The sequence below is a fragment of the Mustela lutreola genome, chromosome 15, assembly GCF_030435805.1.
Source record: "Mustela lutreola isolate mMusLut2 chromosome 15, mMusLut2.pri, whole genome shotgun sequence".
In the NCBI taxonomy this organism is placed as follows: domain Eukaryota; kingdom Metazoa; phylum Chordata; class Mammalia; order Carnivora; family Mustelidae; genus Mustela; species Mustela lutreola.
In genome coordinates, this window is record NC_081304.1 from 22,678,509 (window position 1) to 22,705,875 (window position 27,367).

The 27,367-nt window shown below is 36.2% G+C and overlaps 1 protein-coding gene across 3 annotated transcripts; it reads left to right on the forward strand.

Annotated features, from left to right (window-relative positions):
* The first annotated feature begins 515 nt into the window (after positions 1-515).
* On the forward strand, positions 516-27,359 carry FBXO47 (F-box protein 47). 3 transcript variants are annotated; one of them, XM_059149447.1, is made up of 11 exons: positions 516-707; positions 3,091-3,300; positions 3,729-3,899; positions 6,861-6,937; positions 8,937-9,014; positions 11,572-11,680; positions 16,643-16,819; positions 17,931-18,077; positions 18,745-18,887; positions 22,885-23,044; positions 23,687-27,359. In XM_059149447.1, exons 2-11 carry the CDS (start codon positions 3,117-3,119, stop codon positions 23,797-23,799), a joined length of 1,359 nt encoding a protein of 452 aa, XP_059005430.1. In that variant the 5' UTR covers positions 516-707; positions 3,091-3,116; the 3' UTR covers positions 23,800-27,359. The 3 variants fall into 3 exon arrangements, with proteins under 3 accessions (XP_059005430.1, XP_059005429.1, XP_059005431.1); XM_059149446.1 differs by having other exon boundaries at positions 516-672; XM_059149448.1 differs by lacking the exon at positions 17,931-18,077 and having other exon boundaries at positions 516-672.
* The last annotated feature ends 8 nt before the right edge of the window (positions 27,360-27,367 follow it).

The window sequence follows — 27,367 nt, forward strand, 5'->3', positions numbered from 1 at the left end:
GAACCCAGATAGGTTTAAAAAAGAATGTTTGGAGGTTTCCTCCAACAGAAGTTTTGATGAAAGCTCTCTAATTTACCCTTCTGGGGTGGGGGCAGGGGGAACTAAAAATGGGCTCAAAACTAGGTTGAAGGGAGAGGAAGTGGTTTGGAGCAGACGCCCGGCGCGCCAGGTACGGGCTCTTCCTTTGCACCCTCCCCTCCCCTAGACTCTAACGGCTCCACCCCTTCCTGTCTTCAACTTGGAGCGAAGGGTCGCGTTCGTCTCGGTTTGGGCTCCGAGGACCTCATCCTCGTTCATTATTCATGGTGTAGGAAGGCACTATGGGTGCTCATCTTTTTAATATTCATGAGGGGGCGGGGTCTCTTTCCCGTGGGTGTGGTGCTCCTGAGAGGGTTCTAAAATATTCATGAGAGAGGAGGGCACTATGGGAGCCGGGGTGGGCGGCTTACTATTTATGAGGGGGCGGGGCTTCCTTCCCGCTGGGGCTCCTGGGAGGATTCTAAAATATTCCTGAGGCCACGGGGGCGCCTGGGAGGCGGGAACGCAGCTCCGGAGCCGACCGGAGCTGGACCCGCCCTCAACCCGGCGGGAAAACCTTGAGGAGAAATTTTCTTTTTTAAACATTAAGAAATTTGAGGATGGTGGGGCAGAACAGCTAAGTCCCATTTGCCTGTGAGTCCTTAGGCGGAAAACTGTCAAAATCTGTGGTAAAAAGAGACTTTTTTCCCCCCAGTACTTTCTTGAGATAGTTTCATCTTTTCCTTGACTGAAGGGGGTAAAAAAATGCATCACCATGTGGTTTGATTCGTATATCGGCCAGTTTCTGCTTTATGGTGTCCCCGGTTTAGCTCTTTGGAGGTGTTTGGGGCCCATACCCTAGCAGGAGTGCGTCTCTTCTAGGGTTTTCTTAGGTTGAAACAAAATAGAAATTGTGGTGAATTGCTGTTGGACGGTTTTCTCTGAAAGGGGGGGGAAGTTCAGCCAAGAAGGCCCCCAAACCCTTTACCAGTCAACAACGAATGGGGTGGAACGGAGGCATGGAAACTTTATTATTTTGGTCAATGATTCTCATTCTCTTGGGGGAGGAGGGAGAAAACCGGAAATAGTTTGGGATTACACTTTCGGGATTTTCAGAAAAGCCTGTATGCCCCCGCCCCACGTCGTCCAGCTCTCCTCCAGTGAGGAAAATAAGGAATTGTAAGAGGAGACTTCGGTGTTAAAAGAAGGGGCCCATTGAGTTTTAATCCTCAGAGGTTTAAATATATACGCTTAGTGGTTGACACTGAAGTCCCCGGGGCTCCGAGGGGTCAGTGAGTCTCTGAAGAACCCAAAGGCCCCGTCTAAGTTCCACTTTACATGTTCTTCACAGGCCGGACAAATCTAGGCCGGATTGATAATTTTATTACAATGAAAATACTTTAAAGTGCCTACTGTGAAAGTTAAAAACAACCTCATGGATCAACATTCTTCCATTTATTTACATGCAGCCTTTAAAATATATATACTTGTAGAAGTATCCATTGGCATGGAATAAGATAGTTTCCTTATCATTGAAAAAAGCGGATTACAAAATAGTATGAACAGTGATCTTTTTTGTCAGAATATATATATATATATTCTATATATAGCTGTGATATATATAATTCTGGAGTGATATAAACCAGTTTCTAAGTGAATTTAAGTGCCTTCTTTTTGTCTTGCTGTACTTTGTAAACTTTTTTTGACAATGCAATATGTTACTTGTTTAATTTTAATGATTATTTTAAAATAGCTTTTAATTGAAGTGCTCATGGAATGCTTAAGCAAAGTGCTATGGTATGGTTTTATGGTTTTAAAGGAGGTTCACAATATGTTTTTCACTGAGAACTAAATTTCTTGGCCATGTTTTCAAAGTATAACTGATTTTAAGTTGATATGTAACCTTTTAGATGAGTAAGTAACAATGTGATTTTAGCAAGTTTGTGACAAAAGGAGAATATGCATTTGGGTCAGATATATTTGTAACTCTTTGATGAAATGTCTTAGTTGTTACTTCAGAAACAGAAAGGCTTAAAAAAAAAAGAAACAGAAAGGCTTAGAGTTGTAGTTTTATGTACATGTATGGGTATATGTACAAAAAACAATGTCTTCTGAATTGGCGCAATAGTGACACAAAGTCACCTATTAGGAATATTTTTTAAGAATTATTTTTTGGTGTAAGTAAATTATCAGTGATTTTAATAAGTTCTAAGAAATGTTCATTTCAAAATCAAGTTGTGTAGGCCCTTCTTAAGAATTATAAGTAACCAAAAGTCGAATTAGGAGGAAAATTATTATTCATTTATTCTAATCTTTTTAATTTTACAGGACTTTAATTTCGCTGTTTATTTGTGTTATACAGCACAGCACATAATTGGTAGTAGTAATACAATCTTCTTAATCTGTTAGAACTTGTAAATTTTAAATGTTCTAAAGTTAGAATTTCTATTTCTTGTCTCTATTTTTACTGCTTCCAACAAAGAAAATATCAATACTCAGTTTGAAAGAAATAGAAAAGCTTCACTACAAAATTTTAAAGCTACAATGATATTTTGATTTTTTTTAATGTAAAGATTATAAAAGCAACATACTAATTGACAGATCTTGAATGTTTTGAATTTGTTATATTGGGTTTTTTCTGTCAAATCTTTTAAAGACTTTGCATATTTTCTTAGACTATATCTCATCCAAATACATGTCTCTTACTCTACTAAAATTCTTTTTCTAGAATATTTGGCTAAGAGGGAAAAGAATTTTAAACATTTCATATCATTTGAGATGAATAGATACACTCTTAATTGGTGGGAGCTCTGTTAATTAGACATTATATTAAAAGTTTTGTTAATAGAGGGGTTCCTGGTTGACTGAGTCAGTAGAGCATGTGACTCTTGATTTTGGGGTCCTAAGTTTGAGCCCCACGATGTGGGTAGAAATCACTTAAAAAAAAAAGTTTTGTAAATAGATAGATAGCTATTTACCAACAAGGTATCAGTTTCTCCATTTTAAAAAACAGCTCTTTGTTGCTATAATTTCCTTTCTCCTTTGTCTCTTGTATTTTATTTTTCTAACCAGGATAAATTCATTACATAAGAAAAAGGATGGCATCTAAAATAAATACCAGTTTCACTTTGATTCCCAACCAGAAATATAGACGTAGTAATCGTCGACCCAGCAGCTATTTTTCCAATACCCTTGGCTCAGATTCTCAGCCCTTATCAACACTTGGAAATTTTAAAGCCTTGCCATTGGAAATATTCCAAATAATCTTAAGATATTTATCAGGTGAGGTCTGGGAACTATGAGTAGGCTATATAGATGCTTGAATTTTTTTTTTTTCCCTGCAAGAACTACTGTATCATCTTGGGCCCTGCTAGAATGTTAATGGTATTTACATTATGTTTGTTTTCTGGTTTCATCATTATTAGGTAAGGGATATAATGAAGAAAGTGTGGCATTCAAACTCTTTAAAGTATGCCTCTAATTATAACTTAACTGTTACATCCCTAAGTATTTCCAACTCGTTGAACAGGAGATTTAAAACAATTTAAAATTTTCCCCTTTTCCTTCACTTTTTTATGTATTTTATTATTTAGTATATTATTGATGAGCTAACTTATAAATTCATAGATTGTACTAATAATGATGTTTTTGTAATTAAGCTATTTATATTAAGCATATATATATATATGTATATGTATTTCTTTTGGTAGTGAAGGATATCAGCATGCTAAGCATGGTGTCCAAAACAGTCAGCCAGCACATTATTAATTATATTTCAACCTCGTCAGGAAGCAAAAGACTTTTACTACAGGATTTTCATAACCTTGAGCTGCCTAGCAAGAGACAAGACTCTGCCATACTGGAACATTACAGATCTCTAGGTAATTTATGTAATGAGAATTGTAACAAGTAAAGAACTACACTTAATTAAGGGGATTTTATTAAAGAATTCCGTAGGGCCTGTGGGAAATGGGGGATATTTCTTAAAATGTGCCTATTTCTATGATGCTTTAATTCTTCAGTGTGAAGACTTTTCCATAATAGTCCCTTATACTTATCTTTAAAGATGAGAGAATGCGCTTTAGTGTAAAGTATCAGTCCTTGTGGTTTCATGTGCATACAGTGTCACCTTTTCTTATTGTTTAGGTGACTTTCCAGTGAAATTGATGTACTTCCTATACTTCCTGGGTATCTAATGAATTTTTTTCTAAACTTCTTTTCTCTTTCAACCATAATCCAGTCCTTAAAATAGAAAAGAAATGTAAACACATTATTGTGGAAGATCACTTATTCTCTTATCAGAAACAATTTTTTAAAAGTACTCCACACATTTATTAATAAATCATTACACTATAATAAATTAGTCTTATCAAAGGAAATTCCATATAATCCATTCCCTTGATTTAAAATCATCTATGTCTTTTACCCCATTCATTGATGTACTCAAATAAAATTCTAATTTTGACTTGACTAGTGGCACCAGTTTAATTATGAAACTACCTTATAATTAACCAAAACATGGCAATAAAGCCCAAAATTAAGGTGATGTTTTCAATTTTTAAATAAAGGCATACTAGTTAAGTTAAATGATTATTACCCTTTAGTAGCACAAGGAAGCCTAGCTTTAAGATAATAAAATAAGACTATATACGTGTATATAAATACATAAAAGTATATTTGATAAATTAATAAGATTACTATTAATTAGATTTAGTTTCATAAGACTAAATGAAAGGTATGTAATCTGATTACAGTGTTATGTGTTTCAGTATTTGTAGTTGGACTTAGTAAAGCCTGTAACAGAACATAGCAGTGACTTTTTGCTACTTGTCATCGTAAATATCTTTTTTCAAACATCCTTAGTTGTAGAATAAGTGGTACAGTAAAAGAGCTTATCTTATGGTTTTGATCTGAAATAATTTTTTTTCTCCCTAACCAAGATTCAATCACTTAAAGAAACAAACAACCATTAAGATAATTATATGGATTAAAAAAAAGATAATTATATGGATAATTCAGTGAAAAATACAAATATGTATTGATCTTAATAGCCAGCTTTTATTTATTTATTTATTTTTCTTAAGTCTGCATTCCAGCTCTGTTTCTTTCTTTTTTTTTTAAGATTTATTTATTTATTTATTTGACAGACAGCGATCACAAGTAGGCAGAGAGGCAGGCACAGAGAGAGAGAGGAAGAAGCAGGCTCCCTGCTGAGCAGAGAGCCCGATGTGGGGCTGGGATCTTGGGATCATGGGATCATGACCTGAGCCAAAGGCAGAGGCTTTAACCCACTGAGCCACCCAGGCACCCCAATAGCCAGCTTTTAAACACAGTTTTATTCACATAATGATTTCAAACTTCCACTTAGTTTTGGTGCAGACACCTGGCTTATGACTGATTATTTAGGTAAATGTTTGATGTACTTACGTTTTCTCTTGTTGCCTTTCCTATCTGATCCGTTCTTGTTTTCAGACATTAAAATAACATTTTCAGAATTCTGTGCTCTGAAGATTATAAATTTTAATTTGCTTCTTCATATAAGACAGAGCAGATGGCCAGTGTGAAAAGAACATTACATCTGACTCTATTTTAGTGGGAAGAAATTTTAAGTTAGTCTCTAAAGGGTATAGCAGAGCACCTGTGTTAAAAAAATAAATAAGTCAGCCAGTATTGGTTTTTATGGTAAATTGCAATCCTCAAAAATAGTAGTTTTACATTAGAAAAAGCAACCAGCATACAATTATAGCTTACACTTCCCCAGCTATGATCTGCCATGGGACTGGATGCCAAAACATGAAATGGAAAGAACTCAGCTTAAAAACCAAACATTGAAAATGTCTTTTTATGTACAAAAATACAGAGGGTTTATATTTCAAACTCAATTCTGGTCATGTGTTGTCCAAACATAGCAACTTCTAAAAATAAATTGGATTCCCATAGATTCTATGGAATTATCTGAAGTAGCTATCATATACATTAAAAAAAAAAAAAAAGTAAATGCAAGGAAGATAAAAATAGAGAAATTCATGATATTCAGGTATTTATTTTTCTATCATATATCTTATTTTTAGTAGCATTGCCCTTATAGGAATGTTAACAATGGATTGCCATTTTAGGAAAACAGACACATAAAGTTAGAGGAAACCGATCATACACTTCTGTCACTGTAGTTCAAGTTACATGTCTCACTGGGAAATTGAAGGGTTTTTTTTCTTTTTTAAAATATCTGAACACAAAATTCTATACATTCTTAACATGTAAGCCCCATAAAAGGATATCTTTGAAGGAAGAAATAGATATTTCATCCAAACTGAATACTTTCTGTGAGTGAAAATAACTTCTAACCTCTGAAATTTAAAGTACTTATGATTCAAAATTTTTTTATATGGAGAAAGGAATACAAAATCGCTTTTCTCATTCTTTCCATGTTTTACATTAACAACTCTTAAAGCATTTTCCTTTGTGAACATTTTAATTTCAAGAAATATTGGAATCTGTTTTCTGTAGAATAAAGATACAGTTTTCCACTAGTGCATCTTTGTGTCTGTTGTTGTATCTTTTTTAATCTAAATATTTTCTATATCTATCTTATAATATCAATTTCATCATTTTTATAAGATTTTTATACCACTTAGTGGACATCACAGTTACTTGGTAAACACCATATATTCTAAGTGTTTGGTACCCTTGCTCCCAAACTTCCTCTTCAGAATCATATCAGCTCACAGTCCACTGTAATTTATTGTACTTGACTTTCAAGGAAATGTATGCTGTGCTTTACAGGTACTTTTACATTAATTGTATCATTGTCATTTTTTTCATGTGTCTCTTTATATTTTCAGGTCTGCTGTTTAAAAGATGTACGTTGCTGCTGCCCACAAGGGAAAGACTAAAGTACATTCACAAAATACTGGCAGAAGTAAGATCACACTTCTCAACTGGTTCACAATCTTGATTTCTAATAAAGCTATTTGTTATAGCTTTTTAACAAGCTATGAATGGACCATTTTAGATCCATCTTCAATTAGTAGAATTTTGTGAATTAATACTAATAACTGATTGATGATAGTCTAATACTATACCAAGTATCCAGAGATTATAAAACACCAAAATGTAGTAGTCTTTTACTTATCATAAAATAATTTTTATGTATAATTAAGAATATCATTCAAGTTTATTAGAGTTATCAGAGTATAAAAGTATTTTTTAACCTACATGAGAATCCTTAAATCCTTTAAAGTGGTGATTTAGATTTTTATTAAAATGAAATAATTTCTGAATGTTTACTCTTACTGTTTATGAATGTATGAAAACAAGGAAAGTATTTTTTTTTAGATTTTTTTTTAAAGATTTTATTTATTTGACAGAGAGGGAAATCACAGGTAGGCAGAGACGCAGACAGACAGAGGGGGAAGCAAGCTCTCCACTGAGCAGAGAGCCCGATGTGGGGCTGGATCACAGGACCCTGGGATCATGACCTGAGCTGAAGGCAGAGGCTTTAACCCACCGAGCCACCCAGGCGCCCCAAGATTTTTATTTATTTGACAGATAGAGATCACAAGTAGGCAGAGAGGCAGGCAGAGAGAGGAGGAAGCAGGCTCCCAGCTGAGCAGAGAGCCCGATGTGGGGCTTGATCCTAGGACCCTGGGATCATGACCCGAGCCAAAGGCAGAGGTTTTAAGCTACTGAGCCACCCAGGTGCCCCAGGAAAGTTTTTTTAATATTAAAATAACAGAACTTCTGAGGGTGCTTGGGTGGCTTAGTTGGTTAAGCGTCCAACACTTGGTTTCAGCTCAGGTCATGATCTCAGGGTTGTGGGATTGAGCCCCATAGTAGGCTCAGGCCTCAATGGGGAATTTTCTTGAGGTTCTCTCTCCCTCTCCCTCTCCTTTTGCCCCTAGCACCCCCTCCCCATGCACACAAGCACACACTGTCTCTTTAACTCTCTCTAAAATAAATAAATCTTTAAAACATTTAAAAAATAAAACTTTTATGGTAATTTATAACTTGAATGTGCATCCATGTGTTTAGGCATAATCTCTGTATAAGTGTTGATTTTCAATATACAAACTCAAACATACATCCAACACTGATGGTTCAGTTCTACACTCAATAGTATGCAAACTGTTTCTGATGCATTCGCTTTTTTTCATGTCAGTATTTGCACTGAGTTCAGGTCTATATTATTAGAGCAACTTCTCAGATAATCTTCCTGCCTTATCTTTCTTTACTTTGCAAGACATTCTGTGTGCTGAATCAAGGTTATTCTTCCTAAAGAATCCCTTTCATTGAGTTAATTTTCTTACTTAAAAATCTTTCAGTGGCTACTTAATTTCAGCAAGATAAGGTCCAAAGTCTGTAGCTGGTATTTAGGGCTCTTCCTGACAATGCAACCTTACTCCCTACTACACTGAGCCCAGTTAAGTATGTCATATCTTTCTTTCCGCATAAAGTTTTTCATTCCTACCACTGCACAATGTTATCCTTATTTTTTCCCTCACCTATCTTTCCTATCTTTTTCATTCCTTATATTTGAATCCTACTTTAAGACAATGCTTTTTTCACATGCTTCTGAAGCTGTTTTGATCATTCCCAAATTTATCGTTTTTACTTTCACAGTGTCTAATATAGTGTGTATTTAGTCATTTTCACATCTATGTATATTCTAACCTGAATTATTAAAATAATTTCACATGCATCTATTTTATTCTTCTAAATAAATTATGAACTCCTTTAAGACACTCGGTTTTATACTTCTATTTTGACCTTACTTATGTAACACAATGCTAGTTATTTAGCCTTTTCATTATTTTCAATTAATAGTGAAAAATATTCCTGCATATTTCCTTTATATTTGAATGTCCAATCATTTTACAGTTCCATTGTAAAAGAGGAATTAATAGTTGTTCTCTTTATAGGTTTCCTGTTTTAAATTCAATGGCTGTGCAGTTCCTATCCAATGTTTAGGATTACCATGTTATGGCATATTTTTACAGGTACATTTTTTTTTAATGAAAGAGGAAAAGGCATGTTTTTTTGAAGTGTTAACAGGTAAAGCATGTAGTCTACATTTCAATAGGTTAATAAAAATAACAATAATCTAAAAGAGAACAAAATAAAATTATAAAGATTTGAGGAAGTATTAATCTAACAGTGTGTTTGCCACCTCAGATTTTTTTTTCTTGAATTTCTCAAAACATTTATTTGCTCAATACCAATATACTTGAAGTTTCCAGCCAGTTATAAAGACTAGAAATCTTGTGGGGTGGTACGCGCAGGCGCACACACATTTGTGTGTATGTAATGAATTTTTAGTTTTTTGCTAGTTATTTAAGATGTGATTTTTAGAAGTGAAAAAAAATTAAAGCTTTGGAAGATGGTAGATGTGTTAACTAACCTTACTGTGGTAATTATTTTACAGTATGTACAATTGTAAAATCACGACATTATATAATTTAACTTACACAATGTTATATGTCAATTAGATCTCAAGCTGATAAAAAAAGAAATCAACTACCTGGTTTTTTTAAAGTTTTTGACTAATCTTTTATTATAAACAAAGAAGATTAGTACTATTATTTATGTTATTCAATATTAATGGTATATTATTAATCTATTATATTGTTTTAAGCAGTTTAAATGTATAGTTTACCTTTGAAGAGCATGGGTTTGAACTGTCCAGGTTCACTTATACACAGATTTTTTTCAATAAATACAGTACAGTGCTATAAGTGTATTACCTCTTCCTTATGATTTTCTTTCTTTATGATTTTCTTAATAACATTTTCTTTTCTCTTACTTTATTGTAAGAATACAGTAGACAATACATATAACATACAAAATATATGTCAATTGACTACGTTATTGGAAAGGCTTGCAGTCAGCAACAGGCTATTATTAATAGTTAAGTTTTGGGTAAGCAAAATTGACTGGGGGGCGGTGTAAGTGCCCCAATCCCTGTCTTTTTCTTTTCTTTTTTTTTAAGATTTTATTTATTTGACAGAGAGAGATAGAGAGAGGGAACATAAGCAGTGGGGGTGAGACAGGGAGAAGTAGGCTTCCCAAAGAGCAGAGAGCCTGATGTGGGATGTGATCCCAGGACCCTGGGATCATAACCTGAGCTAAAGGCAGATGCTTAATGAATGAGCCACTCAGGCACTCACCCCTGCCTTTCTCAAGGATCAACTGCAATAACTTATTTAAAACTTAACCTTACAGGGGTGCCTGGGTGGCTCAGTGGGTTAAGCCTCTGCCTTCAGTTCAGGTCCTGATCTTGGGCTCCTGGGATTGAGCCGCACATTAGGCTCTCTGCTCCATGGAGAGCCTCTTCCTCCTCTCTCTCTGCCTGCCTCACTGCCTACTTGTGATCTCTCTCTCTCTGTCAAATAAATAAATAAAATCTTAAAAAAAAAATACCTTGCAAAGTTTACAATTTTGCTCTATACGCCAGCCTGCCAGCCACCATCTGCGTGCCCAGATTCCAGTAGCGTAGGCCCTCCTACCATCTCTCTTCCAAGATATGTTTTTGCTTTGGGGGGAGGAAGGACAGGTAATATAAACACATATATTTATTTAAAATTCAAAAGATGCAAACCTGTATAAAATGAAAAGGAAGTCTACCATCAGGGCCTGTCCATGGTCCACTGAGTTGCCTTCAACTGTTGTTGTTAGCAGTTTCTTCTACGTGCTTGCACAGGGAATGTGATTAATTCGTAAACTATTAAAATCCAGATCAACTATTTTAAGAAAAATTGATATGATTAATCAACCTTTTCAAAATCTAACTATAGATTAGCATGCCATTTGAATTTCCTTTTCATATATGCTTAACTGTACATTCTGGTTGGGTCAAAGATAAATATTAAACTTTGTCGTAATAAAAAATTTTTGCTCACTCGCATCAGAATGTTATTAGTAATTGCTCATAATTGTCACATTAAGATGAGATCATTCTCATTTGTAAGCAGTATCATAAATGATAACTAGAGGAAGTCAAAGGGATTCTGTTGAAAACTAAACCACGGTATGGCTGTGCCACGTATCTAATGTTGTGCTCTAGGATTTTGGTCTTTGTTACTTTGCCCATACTGTCAGGGTTCAGGATTCAGCACCACTTGAAAGTGGTCTGAAAGGATACTCCCTTGACAACCAAAAAGAAACTGGGTTTGGGGGCGCCTGGGTGGCTCAGTGGGTTAAGCCGCTGCCTTCGGCTCGGGTCATGATCTCAGGGTCCTGGGATCGAGTCCCACATCGGGCTCTCTGCTCGGCAGGGAGCCTGCTTCCCTCTCTCTCTCTCTCTGCCTGCCTCTCCGTCTACTTGTGATTTCCCTCTGTCAAATAAATAAATAAAATCTTAAAAAAAAAAAAAAAAAAGAAACTGGGTTTGGGGGCATTTCTAGGATTTGTTTATGTATATTTTCTTATTAATTTGAATTTTTCATAGTGGATAAAAATTGCACATCACCTTGATCATGCTCATAAGCTAGCGGTGACTTATATTTTGATTTGGTGGTCAGGACATCTGTAATATTTCCTTCATTTTATTATTCTCAGACCTTAACGGCAGGTTGGGATGGACTCGAGTGCCATCGTGTGTATAACTTCTTATGTGAGCTGACTAATCTCTCCCGCAAGATGCAGACCGTTGTCTGCAGCAAACCAGGTAAAAAAAAAAAAAAACTATAATTCACAGCTAATATTATACAGATACTAAAATAGAAAAAAAATAGCAAGAGTTCGAAAGTATGTTTAAAAGAAAATCATGACAGGGCGCCTGGGTGGCTCAGTGGGTTAAGCTGCTGCCTTCGGCTCAGGTCATGATCTCAGGGTCCTGGGATCAAGTCCCACATCGGGCTCTCTGCTCAGCAGGGAGCCTGCTTCCCTCTCTCTCTCTCTGCCTGCCTCTCCCTCTCTCTCTCTCTGCCTGCCTCTCTGCCTGATTGTGATCTCTGTCTGTCAAATAAATAAATAAAATCTTTAAAAAAAAAAAAAAAAAGAAAATCATGACATCCATATGTAGTAAAAGGACAAAGAAATGTAAGGAGAAGATAAACACTGAATTAGATTGTGAGGCACGTGATTAGAGAAAGAAGTATTCAGAGGGCTCAGCTGTATGAATAATATTTTATTAATTAAGACTGGATGGACGATACAAAGTTGTTCATTATAGTATTCTTTAAACCTTTATGTATATGGGATATTTCATAGTTTTAAAATTATGGACTCCTACAATCTAGCAGTTTCACGCTGAGATACTCCTACAGTGTGCATAAGGAGACCTGTGTAAGAATGAGCATTACAGCATGTAAGCATGAAAAACTGCAAACAATCCAAATGCCCCTCATCAGGAGAATGGAAAAATGAATTAAGTATCCATACAGTTGGGGTGCCTGGGTGGCTCAGTGGGTTAAAGTCTCTGCCTTTGGCTCGGGTCATGATCCCAGGGTCCTGGGATCAAGCTCCACATCAGGCCCTCTGCTCAGCGGGGAGCCTGCTTCCTCCTCTCTCTCTCTCTCTCTCTCTCTCTCTTTGCCTGCCACTCTGCCTCCTTGTGATCTCTGTCTCTGCCAAATAAAAAATAAAACCTTGAAAAAAAAATATCCATACAGTTAAAACCATTGTAGTTAATATGTATGAACTAAAGCCACATGTATTAATATGGATTAATCTCAAAATGTAAGTTGAGAGAAAGATAACCAAAGGATATTTTGAACATGTTACTATTTATATACAAATTAAAAACATGTAAAATAATTCTATATATTCTTTATGGTAATATACCTGTATTAAATATAAGAACATAGTTAGGAGATGTGATGTTAAGTTTGTATGTCAGCTTGGCGGGGTCAATACCCAGCACTCAGATATTTGGTCAAACATTATTCTAGATGTTTCTCTGAAGTTATTTCTTAGATGAGATTAACATTTAAATCAGTAGACTTTAAGTAAAGCAGATTACCCTCCATAATAAGGGTAGGTGTCATCAATCACTTGAAGGCCTTAGTAGAAAAAGACTGACCTCCCAAGCAAGAAAAAATTCTACCAAGCAGACTGCTTGGATTTGAACTGAAACTCTTCTCTGGTCTCTAGTCTGCCAGCGTACCCTGCAGATTTTGGATTTCCAGACCTCCATAATCTTGTGAGCTAATTCCTCAAAATCAATTCTTCTCCATGTATATATATACATATATATATATATGTGTGTGTGTGTGTATGTGTATATGTATATATATATACATCCTGTTTATTCTATTTTTTCTGGAGAACCCTGACTTGTACAAGAGGGTCAATATCCAAATTCAAGGTGGTGATTACTTCTAAGGATGAAGGGGAAGAGGATCAGGAGTGATATACAAGAAGCTGTAACCATACCTATGTTTTACTTATTTTTTAAAAATCTGAAGCAAATATAGGAAAAAGTTAAATCTTGACAAAGCTAAGTGACCGGTATCCAGTATTTGTTATGGAATCTCTGCTTTTCTGATGGCTTGAAATATTTCCTTTTTTTTTTTTTTTAAAGATTTTATTTATTTATTTGACAGAGAGAGCGATCACAAGTAGGCAGGGAGGCAGACAGAGAGACGGGAAGCAGGCTCCCTGCTGAACAGAGAGCCGGATGCAGGGCTTGATTCCAGGACCCTGGGATCATGACCCAAGCTGAAGGCAGAGGCTTTAGCCCACTGAGCCACCCCGGCGCCCTGGCTTGAGATATTTTATTATGAAACAAATTATGGATCAAAAAGGCAGATTCGAAGTCTAATGAAACAATAACAAAATTACTTTATCATATCTCTCCCTGGACGAAAAACTTTTATTGGCTCCCCAATGTCATCAAAATAAAGTCCAAACTGTTTATACTGGCTTTTACATTCTCATCCCAGTCTATTTTTTCAAATTTATTCCCCACTATTCTCTGTATCTGCTTGACATAGAATAGTCTTTACCTCTTCCCTCACTCTTACATATCTCTTACACATTTCTACCTCATATCTTTTGTTCATTCTCTCTCTCTCTCTCTTTTTTTTTTCCCTAAAATACCATCTCTCTTCATCTTTTAAGACCCAGTTTTCCAGACTTCCTCTGTAAAGCCTTTCCTGTTGCTGTGTTACCTGGCTTAATACATCAAGGGGTACTTATTTCGTATGGCCTTTTATCAATAGATTTTCCATTTACTCTTGTCTTATCTACAAGTAAGTAGAACATAAATGGTATAAAAGTGTAAAATGGTGCCACAACTATGGAAAAAAACTTGACCATTTCTCAAAAAGCTAAACAGAATTATCATATGGCCAAGCAATTTCACTCCTAGGTGTTCCTAAGGGAATTGAGAGCTGGGACTTGGAAGGATACTCATATGCCAGTGTTCACCACAGTGTTATTCGCAATAGCCAAAAAGTGGGAACAACCCAGGTGTTCATAAACAGAGGGAGGGATAAACAAACGTTGGCTCTTCATACAATGGAATATTTTTCTGCCATAAAAGTAATGAAGTTTTAAAGCATGCTAAGATGGATGAACTTGGAAAACATGCTAAGTGAAATAAGTCAGACACGAAAGGACAAATATTGTGTTTCCACGTAACTGAGGTATCTCAAACAGGCAAATTCATAAAAACAGAAAGCAGATTTGAGGTTATCAGGAACTGGGGGCAAAGGGAAATGGAGAGTTATTGCTTACTAACTTAATAACCTCTATTTGAGGTAATAAAGAGTTTTGGAAATAAACACTTGTGGTTGAACTGCAAATTGAATGCAAGTGATGCTACTGTATTGTACATTTTAAAAATGGTTAGGATGGCAAACTGTGTTATATATATTTATATATGTATAAATAAATTTATATTTTACCACAATTTTAAAAATTAATAATATAATAGGTTTTTTTTAAAGATTTTGTTTGTTTGTTTGACAGACAGAGATCACAAGTAGGCAGAGAGCAGGCAGAGAGAGAGATGGGGAAGCAGGCTCCCTGCTGAGCAGAGAGCCTGATGCGATGCGGGGCTCAGTAGCAGGACCCTGGAATCCAAAGGCAGGATTTGATCCAAAGGCAGAAGCTTTAACCCACTGAGCCACCCAGGCACCCCAATATAATAGATTTTTTTAAGTTTAGTTATTTAAGTAATCTCTACATCTAACATGGGGCATGAGCCCACAACTTCAACTTCAAGAGTCTCATGCTTTTCCGACTGAGTCAGCCAGGCACCTCAATATTATTATAGATTGTAAACTATTGAATTATACACTTAATTTTTTTAAATATTTTATTTATTTATTTAATTGACAGGGAGAGAGGGAACAGAATTAGGGGAAGTGGGAGAGGGAGAAGCAGGCTTCCCATGGAGCAGGGAGCCTGACGCAGGGCTCAATCCCAGGACCCTGGGATCATGACCTGAGCAGAAGGCAGATGCTTAATTACTGAGCCACGCAGTTGCCCCTGAATTATACACTTTAAATGAGTGAATTTCTTGGCATGTAAATCACATATATTTTGATAAGTCTGTTTAAAAAGACAAACCCAAGATGCTACTTCATACCCACTAGAACAGCTAGAATCAAAAAGTCATATAATAAGTGTTGGTAAGACAAGAATATGCTTGTCCAGATATAAGATGGTGCCGCAGTTTTGGAAAGCAGTCTGGCAGTTCCTCAAATGACTAAACTTAGAGTTACTATATGACCCAGAAATTCCACTCTTAGGTATATCCACAAGAGAAATGAAAAACATATTTCCACACAGAAACTGGTACACCAGTGTTAATAGCAGCATTGTTTGTAATAGCCATTTTTTGTAATAGACCTTTGGATACAACATTTGGGATACAACCCAAATGTCCTTCAGCAGGTGAATGGATAAACAAAATGAGATATATCTATACAATGAAATATTATTTGGCCATAAAAATGAAGGAGGTACTGATAGATTCCATAACATGGATGCTTGAAAACGTACTAAAGGAAAGAAGCCAGTCACAAAAGACCACATACTACATGATTTCACTCCTATGAAGTCCAGGAAAAGGAAATCTTTAGAGACAGAGGATAGATTAAGCGACCAATATTACTTAAGTCCAGGGGTAGTAAAGAATGGAGGGATGGGGGTGCGAGCTAAAAGAATGGGACTTCTAGGGTGCCTGGGTGGTTCAGTCATTAAGTGTCTGCCTTTGGCTCAGGTTCTGATCCCAGGGTCCTGGGAATGAGTCCCATGTTGGGCTCCTAGCTCAGCAGGGAGCCTCCTTATCCCTCTTCCACTTCCCCCACTTGTATTCCCTATTTCGGCTGTCTCTCTCTGTGTCAAATAGATAAATAAAACCTTAAAAAAATAATAAAAAGAATGGGATTTCTTTTTGACGTGATAAAAATGTTATAAAATTGACTTGGTGCTGGCTGTATATATCTGTGAATATACTAAAACCACTGAATTGTATGATATATAAAGTTTATCTCAATAAAATTGTTTAAAAAATAGTCCCTTAATAATCTAAAATTTTACAAAAGAAAATGAAGTAACACTTCAGTACAAAGTATATTACAGATGTCTATCACTGAAAATATCCACTGTGTGCATATCCAATATGCACTTCAGCCTTTCTAGGAAGAATGGTTTACAATTTTTTTTGTCTTCATAGGAAGTGCCCGAAAACTGGAGTTAAGGATAAGACTGTTCTGTAGGAACGTCCTGCTTGATCATTGGATACATCGGAGTGATTCTGCTTTTTGGTTGACACGTATATTAAAACCATGGCCAATGGTGAATCAGGCAAGATTATTATATATCATCTTCGGACCAGTATCTCCTCAAGATGGTGAGCATCCATTTTTTTAGGGATGTATGTTTCAAAAATGTTAATTACTTCTACTTTAGGAAGCATATCTTTTTATACCTCCTTAGTTTCCTCATTCCTGATGATTAAAATGTGTTTCATGATTTCATAGGTATATACTACATTAGCTTATGCATAGCTTAAGCTTCAAGACTACATGCCATTACCAAATATATTCCTGTCATCTCTGGTGTACCTAAAAATCACTACTTTTCATTTCTAAACATTACCTTACCTCAAGATTATGTTGCTGCTGGAAGGGAATAATACTATCTGTAAAACACAGTAGAAGTTAAATTGACATTCTGTCTAATTTGGGGTACATAATATGATTATGCACATTTTTTTGCCTTTTTAATTAAGTTTGGCTTAGATTAATGTTAAAATTAGCATGCAGTTCTTTGGTTCACATTACCTATATCAGGAGTTAACCAGTTTAAAGTAGCAGCAGGAAGCCAATCTGGGATTAAATTTTATGTGTAATTCACAAGGAGAATTGCTCATAGGTAAAGATTCAAAAATTGACTGGATTACTGTGTTTTGATATATTTAATGTTTGGAAGACACTCAAATACAGCATGCTCTCTTTTTGAAGGATATCAGATTTCATTTGATTTTAATAAGATTACATTAATTGTTTATTATAATTTTTTTGAAGATTTTATTTATTTATTTGACAGAGAGAGAGAAGGCACAAGCAGGGGAAATGGGAGAGGGAGAAGCAGACTCCCCACTGAGCAAAGAGCCTGATCATGACCTGAGCCGAAGGCAGACACTTAACCTACTGAGCCACCCAGGCGTCCCATTATAATTTTTTTTATAGGAGTAGCATTATCTTTGAACTAGAAGCACTATTTTCTTGGTGAAACTACCTTTTCTTTACTTCATGTAGCAATTGTTGCTAAACTTCGTCACATCAATCAGAGACGTTCACACTTATACTGTTGTCAGAATTGACTTTTCATTGTAAAAGTAGCATATATAAGCAATGGGATTCTGTAATGCCATCCAATTTCCTTTTTAAACAATCCATGAATCTTTATCACAAAGCCAACTATTCTGTCATAGCCTAGTTTTTGTTTCAATTATCCAGGACAGGTGGTTTGGCAGAAAATGATAGAAGGACCTACAGATGAATCCAGCCTGAAAGGTTTGGCTGATGCTATTAAATTACTGTATGACACAGGCACCAAAGAGTGGACAGCAGATGATGTTATCAGTCTTGTAGATGAACTATCAGGTAAACGTACATATTTACCACACAGAGTAGTAGAAATGTATTCTTAGAATACAATTATAAAATTGTAAGGATAATCCTACAGGTAACAAATGAATTGCCTATTTGAAATTAATAAATGTTCTAAAATATTTGAAGAGTTTGGTATATGTTTGAAGAGAATACATATAATCAATTTCCTTTTCTCCAATTGCCAATAAATATATATTTATTATTATTTGAAATTTTCATAATTTAATCAGCTCAGTTATTCCCATTTTGCAAATTCCAAATTCTCACAATCTCCTAGGTTGTGTAAGAAGAGAGCCCTCTCCTATTGGCTCAAAAGGAAAACAGTTTTTTCTATTCCTGCAGAATCCTTTAGATTCTAAAGGTTATAAGTTTTCTTTGCTTACATAGAATTAGATCACCTTGCCTTTTGATCTGTGTGTGGGAGAAATGCTTTGACTATATTGCTAGGACATTTGTAAAAGCCACTATAACTTGGCAATAATCTCTGTTTCTGGTTGAATGCAGTAAATGCAAAACTATAGCATTTTTTTTTCTGTGCTTTTCCCTTGGCTCTAGTTGTATTTCCAAAAAGGTAATATAATATTGCATGTATTTAATGATGTTTACTAGAGCTATTATGTAATTTCTTACTAAATAACTGTTCTTCCTCTAATAAAAGTGGTTCCCCGTGAGTGGCTCCTAGAGAATAATGCACGTCTCCTAATCCTAAGTGGAAACAACATCTGTTTCACTTTCATGGCGAGTAAAGCTGTGAATGGACGGGCCATTGAACTGGCAAAGCTGATAGTCTTTTTGGCTTTGGTAAGTAAAAAACAAGCTTTTCTCTAGCAAGTTGTTTAACATTATAGTTGACTTACCAGGGAGCTTCCCTGAAGGAACTGAAATATGTTCAGAACATTTTGAAAGAATAAGTACTTAAGCATCTTTTTTTTTTTTTAAGATTTTATTTATTTATGTGAGAGAGAGAATGAGAGAGAAAGCATGAGAGGGGAGAACGTCAGAGGGAGAAGCGGACTCCCCATAGAGCTGGGAGCCCTCTGGGGGCTTGGGACTCGATCCCGGGACTCTGAGATCATGACCTGAGCTAAAGGCAGCCGCTCAACCAATTGAGCCACCCAGGCACCCTTAAACATCTATTTTATGTATATTTAAATTTTAAAAAATATATATAATGTAATATCATATTTGGAATCATTCCTTATATTAATCTCACCCCACTTAATGTCCATATTTTCATTATACAGCTCTGTTGAGTTATATTCTTTTTTAAAGATTCCATTTAAAAACAGCTTTTATGATTTGCTTCAAAATAATCATTGGGGAGCAGGAGAGGATGTGAAAGTAAATGGTAGTAGAGAGGAGACAAGATTGGTAATTGCTGAAGCTAGGGAATGGATATTGGGGGTTCACTATGCTACTATCTCTACTTTTGTATAGTTAAAATGTTTTTCAAAATAAAGCAGCAGGGGTGCTTAAGTGGCTCAGTCGGTTAAGCAGCTGCCTTCAGCTCAGGTCGTGATCCTGGGGTCCTGGGATCAAGCCCTGCATTGGGCTCCCTCCTCAGCAGGGAGTCTGCTTCTCTCTCTCCCTCTGTCTCCCTGCTTGTGCTCTCACTCTCTCTGTGTCAAATAAATAAAATCTTTTTACAAAGAAAAAAAAAAAAAATTAAAGGGGGCCCCCTGGGTGGCTCAGCCGCTGGTTGAGTATCCAACACTTGATTTTGGCTCATGCCAGGATCTCAGGATCATGAGATCCAACCCAGCATTAGAGTTCACACTGGATGTGGAGCCTGCTTAAGATTTTCTCTTTCCTTCTCCCTCTGCCTTGTCCTCCATGCTGCTCTCTCTCTCTCAAAAACAAACAAACAAACATTAGATATATTTAATATTCATTCATTTAAACACATTGAATATTTTACTGTGGGCCTAACACCGTGTGAGATTCCAAGAGTATGGAAATTAATGGAACAAATCTCCAACCAAAAGCTGCTTAAGGTCTTTTTTTTTTTTTAAGATTTTATTTATTTATTTGACAGACAGAGATCACAAGTAGGCAGAGAGAAGCAGGCAGAGAGAGAGAGAGAGAGAGGGGAGGAAGTAGGCTCCCTGCTGAGCAGAGAGCCCGACCTGGGATCATGACCTGAACCGAAGGCAGAGGCTTTAACCCCCTGAGCCACCCAGGCACCCTCCTTAAGGTCTTTTGAGATCTCTCAAGGTATATATAAATAAATTCAGTGTGATAAGTACAAATATATGTGTATTAAAAAGATACAAACAGACGTAGCAGAGGGGAGCCAATACTGGGTGAATATAGCACAGACAAGGCTTACCCAGCCCCAGCAGAAATAGATTTTTTTTTAAAGATTTTTATTTATTTATTTGACAGAGAGAGATCACAAGTAGGCAGAGAGGCAGGCTGAGAGAGAGGAAGGGAAGCAGGCTCCCTGCTGAGCAGAGAACCCGATGCGGGGCTCAATCCCAGGACTCTAAGATCATGACCCGAGCCAAAGGCAGAGGCTCTTAACCCACTGAGCCACCCAGGCGCCCCAGAAATAGATTTTGGAAAATGAATGGGAGGAGTTTAGTTTGCTGGGAGATGAGGGGTGGGTGGGTGTGTGCAAATTATTCTAACATGTACCTGCATACATTACATAGAAATCTCACTGATTTGCCTACCGTTACAGATGCCACCCCAGCCAGTGCTTCAGAAGCACTAGAATAGTCTTCCAGGTGACTGTTGTGAGGAATGAGTGATGTAATGCATTTCTTATGAAGTAGATACAAGAATCTTTACCAAAGCAACAGCTTAAAACATGAATAAAACTTCTGTGGCTTTTCTTAAATGTGAAACTGAAGAAAGCTATCAAATTAACTACATTCACAGTGTAAATATTTATTTTAGTAATTAAGCAGATTGCCTCTGAGAGAGAGAGAGAGGGAGAGAGATGGAACTGCATGTATTTGCAGGACCATAAGCCGCTCAGTATTATTTCAGGAGTAAAATGTGCAGAGGAGGAGGCGGTGAGGAAGGGCAGTAAGAAGGGAGAGGCTAGGTAAGGAAGGCTGTGCCAATCATTCTGCGGGTCTTAAACATATCCTCTAATAGGGAGCTGCTGAAAAGTTTTAGGAAGGTGAGAGCCATGGTAAGCTTTAAGTGTTTGGAGGTTACTTTGGCAGCACTATAGCAAGTCACCTTTATTGACACTCCTAGAAAACCTCTAATAAACATCTCAGTGCTGATCATTCATTTTCTCTAAGTGGCCTCAGTTTTGTCTTATCTTCATCTTCAATTACTACTCAATTACTACTAGTGGGTTTTTTTTTTAAGATTTTATTTATTTATTTGACAGATCACAAGCAGGCAGAGAGGCAGGCAGAGAGAGAGAGGAGGAAGCAGGCTCCCTGCTGAGCAGAGAGCTGGATGCAAGACTGGATCCCAGGATCCTGGGATCATGACCTGCGCTGAAGGCAGAGGCTTTAACCCACTGAGCCACCAGGCGCCCCGACTACTAGTGTTCTTAGAACATTTTATGTGTGGGGTAAATGGTTTCCCAGAAGAGACCGAGAGCTCTTTGACATTCAGGACTAGGTGACTTATTTGTTTCATAGTGCCTGGAACAGTGCCGTACACATAATACATAGTCAGCAAACCTTTCCTGTTAAGTTTACATTATAACTAAATGTTGTACTACTATATGTGGTTTATTTATTTATATATATGGTTTGTTTTCATACTGTATATTATTTGGCTATATGAATTAAATTGACCATTTAGAATGTTAGTAAATACACCTTTTTCCTTTTGGCCAGCTTTAACTATTAACATGTAATCTTTAAATATTTTTATCCTTGGGGTGCCTGGGTGGCTCAGTGGGTTAAAGCCTCTGCCTTCAGCTTGGGTCATGATCTCGGGGTCTTGGGATCAAGTCCCACATCGGGCTCCCTGCTCAGCGGGGGGCCTGCTTCCTCCTCTCTCTCTCTCTCTGCCTGCCTTTCTGCCTGCTTGTGATTTCTGTCTGTCAAATAAATAAAATATTAAAAATAAATAAATAAATAAATATTTCTATCCTTTATTTTTAAAAGAACTCATTTATTTATTTGTGAGACAGAGTGAGCAAGAGAGAGAAGAGAGAGAGCATGAGCAGGAGGAGAGGCAGAGGGAGAGGGAGAAGCAGATTCCCTGCCGAACAGAAAGCCCAGACATAGGGCTCCAACCAAGGAACCTGGGATCTGTGACCCAAGCCAAAGAGTTGCCAAACTGTCTGAGCCACCTAAGTGCCCCCTAAATATTTTATCTTTTAAGTAATGGATAAATATTCTGTACAACTCTCAAGGTGGAGAACTAATAAGATCATAGTTCTCTTGCCTATTAAAATTACCTGTTTGTCGCCCTTACTAGATTCCTGGAAAATAGAGGCCCTGTCTTTATGGCTTAACCATTGTATCTCCAGCTCTTAGCATCTGCTCAATAAATAATAACTGCATGAATGAGTGAGCAGAAGTCTTATTTTTGATATGTTTAACAATTATTTGTAATATTAGTTCTTACCATAATGAATAATATGCTGTGATAATCTTGGACAAAGCTTTTATTTACATCACACTTTTTTCCACTAAAATTGTACCATTTGAAAGGAAAGGAAAGTTAGATGTGGAGCATTTCCCACTTACAAACTCAATATGATGTCATGTGTAATAAATTCTGTAAAGTCATAAACCATCATTGTCAATACCATTTTTAAATTCCAGTGTTTTCTTCACATGAAGCTTTACCATTACTCTTTTTATATCGAAATCAGGTTTGTGAGAAAGAATTATACTGCATGGATTGGGCAGTTAAAATGATGCAAAAAGTCTGTAAAGTCTTTAGCACTCCCGTGGAAAGAAATAACTTCTTGCAGAGTGTGGCGAATGCATTCGCGTGTGTTATAATGGAAATGCTCCAGTCGATCATGTCCGGTGAGTGAGTGTGCTTGTAGACGGTGCACAGGTGTGACTACAATGCATTCTAGTCTCCACTTGAAACAGCGAATTCCATGTAGACTTTCATTTGTAAACCAAGAATAGAAGAAGCATTTTTTGTTTATTTTTCCACAAGATATATTTAGCTTTTGGTTTTGCTACTTTTTTTAAATCTTGCGTGGATTTTAATGGAAAACCTAAAGTTGAGGAGTCTCTTCTGAAAGGAGCTAGTTCCAGTTTTGCACAGCAAAACATTCACTTGCTCACTTCCCAACCACCCTAATCATCATAATGCCCTATATTGTTTAGTTTCAGCACATATGATTATATAGTTCTATTAAGTAGCCAACATGATAATCAACCCTATTTTACAGATGAGAAACTAAGGCTTAGAGAAAGTACTTGACTTGCCCAAGGTCATAGAGTTAGAGGCAGTAAAGCATAGAGCAGCATCCTTTTCTTCTGACTCCTTATTCAGTGCCCTTATACAGTTCCTTGACTTAGTAAAGATCACTGACTAGTCCTCTGTTACCTATTATTAGGGGAAATTGGAACATCTTATTCCAAATAAATCATTTATTTAAAAAATTAACTGTCATTTTCTTTTCTCTACTGACCACTCCTGTGTGTGGCGTACAGGAGACCGTGACGAAGATGACAGAAGCTTTCTGAATTTGTTCCATCTTGTGCATGCTCAGGCAAACTTCCATAAGGAGGTCTTGTATTTGAGCATGAATACTCTTTCTACCTAAATACTCAGGAAGTCTTGCATTTCGAGAATACCTCACGGAAGAAATAATCGGAAGAGGTGCTACTTTTCCACAGTCAAAGAATAGCATCCATGGGACTTTTTATGACCTAAGTAACCTAAAAACTCCAAAGCTGCACAGAATTTTAGAAGCAATTGCTTGTACCATTATTAATATAAAAATTATAGGCAAACCCAAGAGTGTATTGAGATTTCTCCAGAAAACAAGCTGTACCTTTCCAGATTTTGGTAAACATAACCCCCAACTACATAGAGCATTAGTGCCCAATTGGGGGCCAACCTGTATGTGTTAGATGTTGGAAGCAAGGGAAAATTCTGTTTTGTAAGTAGAGGTGACTCAAATTCATTAAGTGGCTTCTATATGTTCACTTTGCCTAGGTCGTGTAGACATAACCTAGTATGCTTTATAAAGAACTGTAATATGATGCTTTGGAATGTGCACATAGAAATCACATTTTTTACCACCTTATGGCATAGAACATTATATTTTGTTGATGTTTTACGTGAACTAACAGATCAAAAACTAAAGGAAGTGTGTGTATATATTCATATGTATATAAGTATGTCTGTATATTTCTATACATACGAACACACACACACACACACACACACACACACACACACACATTTCCTTCTTTAAGACAAAAGTCTATAAAAAGAGGAAAGTATATGTTGTCTTAATACAATTAAGTCATCTTTTATTCCTTCCTGGAGATTAGAGTAAAATGTTGCAAATAAGGGAGAATATAAAATGAAAGAAAGTACCCATTCTGCTGCCAGAACAATCTTCACAAATAATTTGCACTTCTTCCTAAAGCTTTCCTCTCTCTCTTCAAAAGTGGGGTTTGAGGGAACCTGGAAGCAGCGTGCATAGGGAGGGCGGCCCTGAGAGAGTGGGGTTTCACTCCAGTAAATGCATTCCAAAGATGCTCCAGACTATTTCAGTCTGACTAGCATTTACCCACCACTTTTACTATTAAAATAGAAATGAACAGTGTCTCATGGAGTTGAAATCAGGGGCTGGGGCCCTCCCATTTTCTTCTCCTTGGGTTTGACCATTTTATTTCTGCTGAAGATATACTCATTCCTACTGGACTACTTAGAGGATGGCTTTCTTTTTCTAAGCCTTTGACTTAACTCACCTCTGCAGCTGAGGAAGGAAAGGGACACTAGAAAATATGGAAATTACCCACAGAAGTGGGGTGTAAATTGTGTAATTTGTGGGAAATTCTCAAGTGTTTGGCAAGAGTTTAATAAGATAGAGGAAGAGTGAAAATTTGGGGGAAAATATAAATTGTGATAAAAGATTTTACTATATTTCAGTAACAAAGGCACTTACCTTCATTTTTGAAATATTGGAAGTTAACTACCTTTCCGTGATGAATCATCCAACTATAATTTCATCAATGGCAGAAATTTTTTTTTCTCCAGAGTTTAGTATTTGCATATTCATGCAGAAACAAAGTTCTTGCTTTTCTCCTGGTTTCATTTTTCTTCCTCTCATTTTAAGAATTCACCCACAACTAAAGTATAAGGATTAAAAATTGGCGAAGACCAGAATACAAAATAATACCTTGATTTTTAGCATTTTCTCCCCCCACACACTCTTTTTCCTGTACATGCTCTGGAAAGCCTAATCCATATATTTATCAAAACACTGGTGATTCCAAATCGACAGTATACCCATTAGATTAGTTGGGGCAGGGAAAGAAGAGTAGAGGAAAAAGTAAAAATTTTAATATATACTGAATATTTTTAGTATTTTACTCAATAGATATTTTCATTCTCTTAGAGAAAGAAATTTGGCTTTGTGAAGATTCCTTGAATTATCCAAGTCCCCACAGTGGTTTACAAAAGAAGCATGGTTTAACTTTACATGTTTTTGACCCAGATTTTAAGTCTCCTGTACACTTGAACTGACATGACTGCTACTATAAAATTTTTTTACACATATTATTATATTATCCTGGATAATTGTGAATTATGTCACCCTCCTCCAAAATTTGGAATATAAAAAAATTGAATTCATTCTTTGGGTGCAGTAGATAAATGATATTGTCTCACTACCAATAAAGAGTAAACTGACTTCATTCAGTTATCAATAGATAAAAACACTGAAACCAAACTTGCAATTTCCTCAATTTAGAAGCCTGGTTTTTTTGTTTTGTTTTGTTTTTGTTTTCCAAATGGAGTCAGGAATAAAGTGTGATATCAAATGTTTAATTGGGAGATTAATTTGCAAAAGTGCATGTTGTTGTCACTGGTGTCAATGTTTAATTGACAGAATAGACACTCATAGTACCACCAAACAAGGAGTATTAGCAAAACGCATAGCCTGAAATTACTAAGAGCTTGTTCACTTATGACTAACTTTAGAACAGTCATAACAATGTGAGCTGCTAACAAGTCAGATAATTTATCCTATATCTTTTCCTAAATTAGAAGATGGACCTGATCGTCTAGCTCTTTTATTCCTTTTAAAAGTGATTCCCTCAATCTCCTTTCATTTGCAGCTGATTTTTACCTCTCTTAGAAAGCAAGCCCATGGCTACATCGTTATATTTATCATACTGTTGTTTCTAGACACATACACACCGTACTAATAAACTGAGGACACTTCTTTTCTTAGAAACTAATTTAAAGTTTATATCTTGTGATAAATACTCTATGCCTTAAGAAACCATGGACGATCTATCCTTAATACTTTTTTTTTTTTTAATAATTTCTCCTCATGCCCTTCTGATCCCTCAACTTCTTTATCATATTCACAATGCAGGCCGTAAATTACTGTATTGGGGAAGCAGCTTAATCATTCCAGAAGTTCAAGTGGTTGCTTATCAGGCTGCTCTCCAAAGCATGAACAATAGACACCTGACTTCACACTTTCCCCGTCCTTTGATGACTTAGTTCATGCTTCCTGTTCTTCCAACAAGAACAAAGATTTTTATTGCCAGGACAGTCATCCACCTTAAGTGGAGATTAGAGCAAGCATGAGGTGTGCAGGGAAAGATGCAACTGGAAGAACCATCTTATGTTAATAAAAACAAACCTTTATCTCTTCGTGTGATTATTACTTGAGACTCAGTCTCTTTAAGGGAATAGGGCAGTACTCGATTATATGATTACAGATTTCTTTTCAGTTCTACTAGCAGCTAGCAGTGAAAACTGTAGGAAATCAGGTCATGGACATACGCTCTTTGGTTTATTGAAACATCACTAAGATAGGAAAGATGACCCAAAAGACATCTATATTTGATAGTCTTCTCTAAGTTAAAATAAAAAGTGCTGAAGTACCAAGAACACAGTTTTTTTTCATCAAGAGAGCAAATATAATTCCAGAATATTCTTCAAGTAAACAGAGACCAAAAAAAAAAAACAGCTTAGCCCTCGAAAGGCTTTCTTACAGATATGTATAAAATTGAAAAATATGCATTGTTATTTTTAAAGTATTGTATTTATGGCAAAATGTCTTTGATACCTTAATATTTGCTAACTTTTATTTAATTTGTTATTTATTCATATTAATAAAATTTAAATTAGAAACATTCTGA

Bases quoted from the DNA above. Each gene is read 5' to 3' on its own strand.
- FBXO47 (XM_059149447.1), top strand. From the start codon at position 3,117: ATGGCATCTAAAATAAATACCAGTTTCACTTTGATTCCCAACCAGAAA. The intron at 11,681-16,642 runs GTAAAAAAAAAA...TTGTCTTCATAG, and splicing joins CGTTGTCTGCAGCAAACCAG to GAAGTGCCCGAAAACTGGAG. The intron at 18,078-18,744 runs GTAAACGTACAT...CTCTAATAAAAG, and splicing joins TCTTGTAGATGAACTATCAG to TGGTTCCCCGTGAGTGGCTC.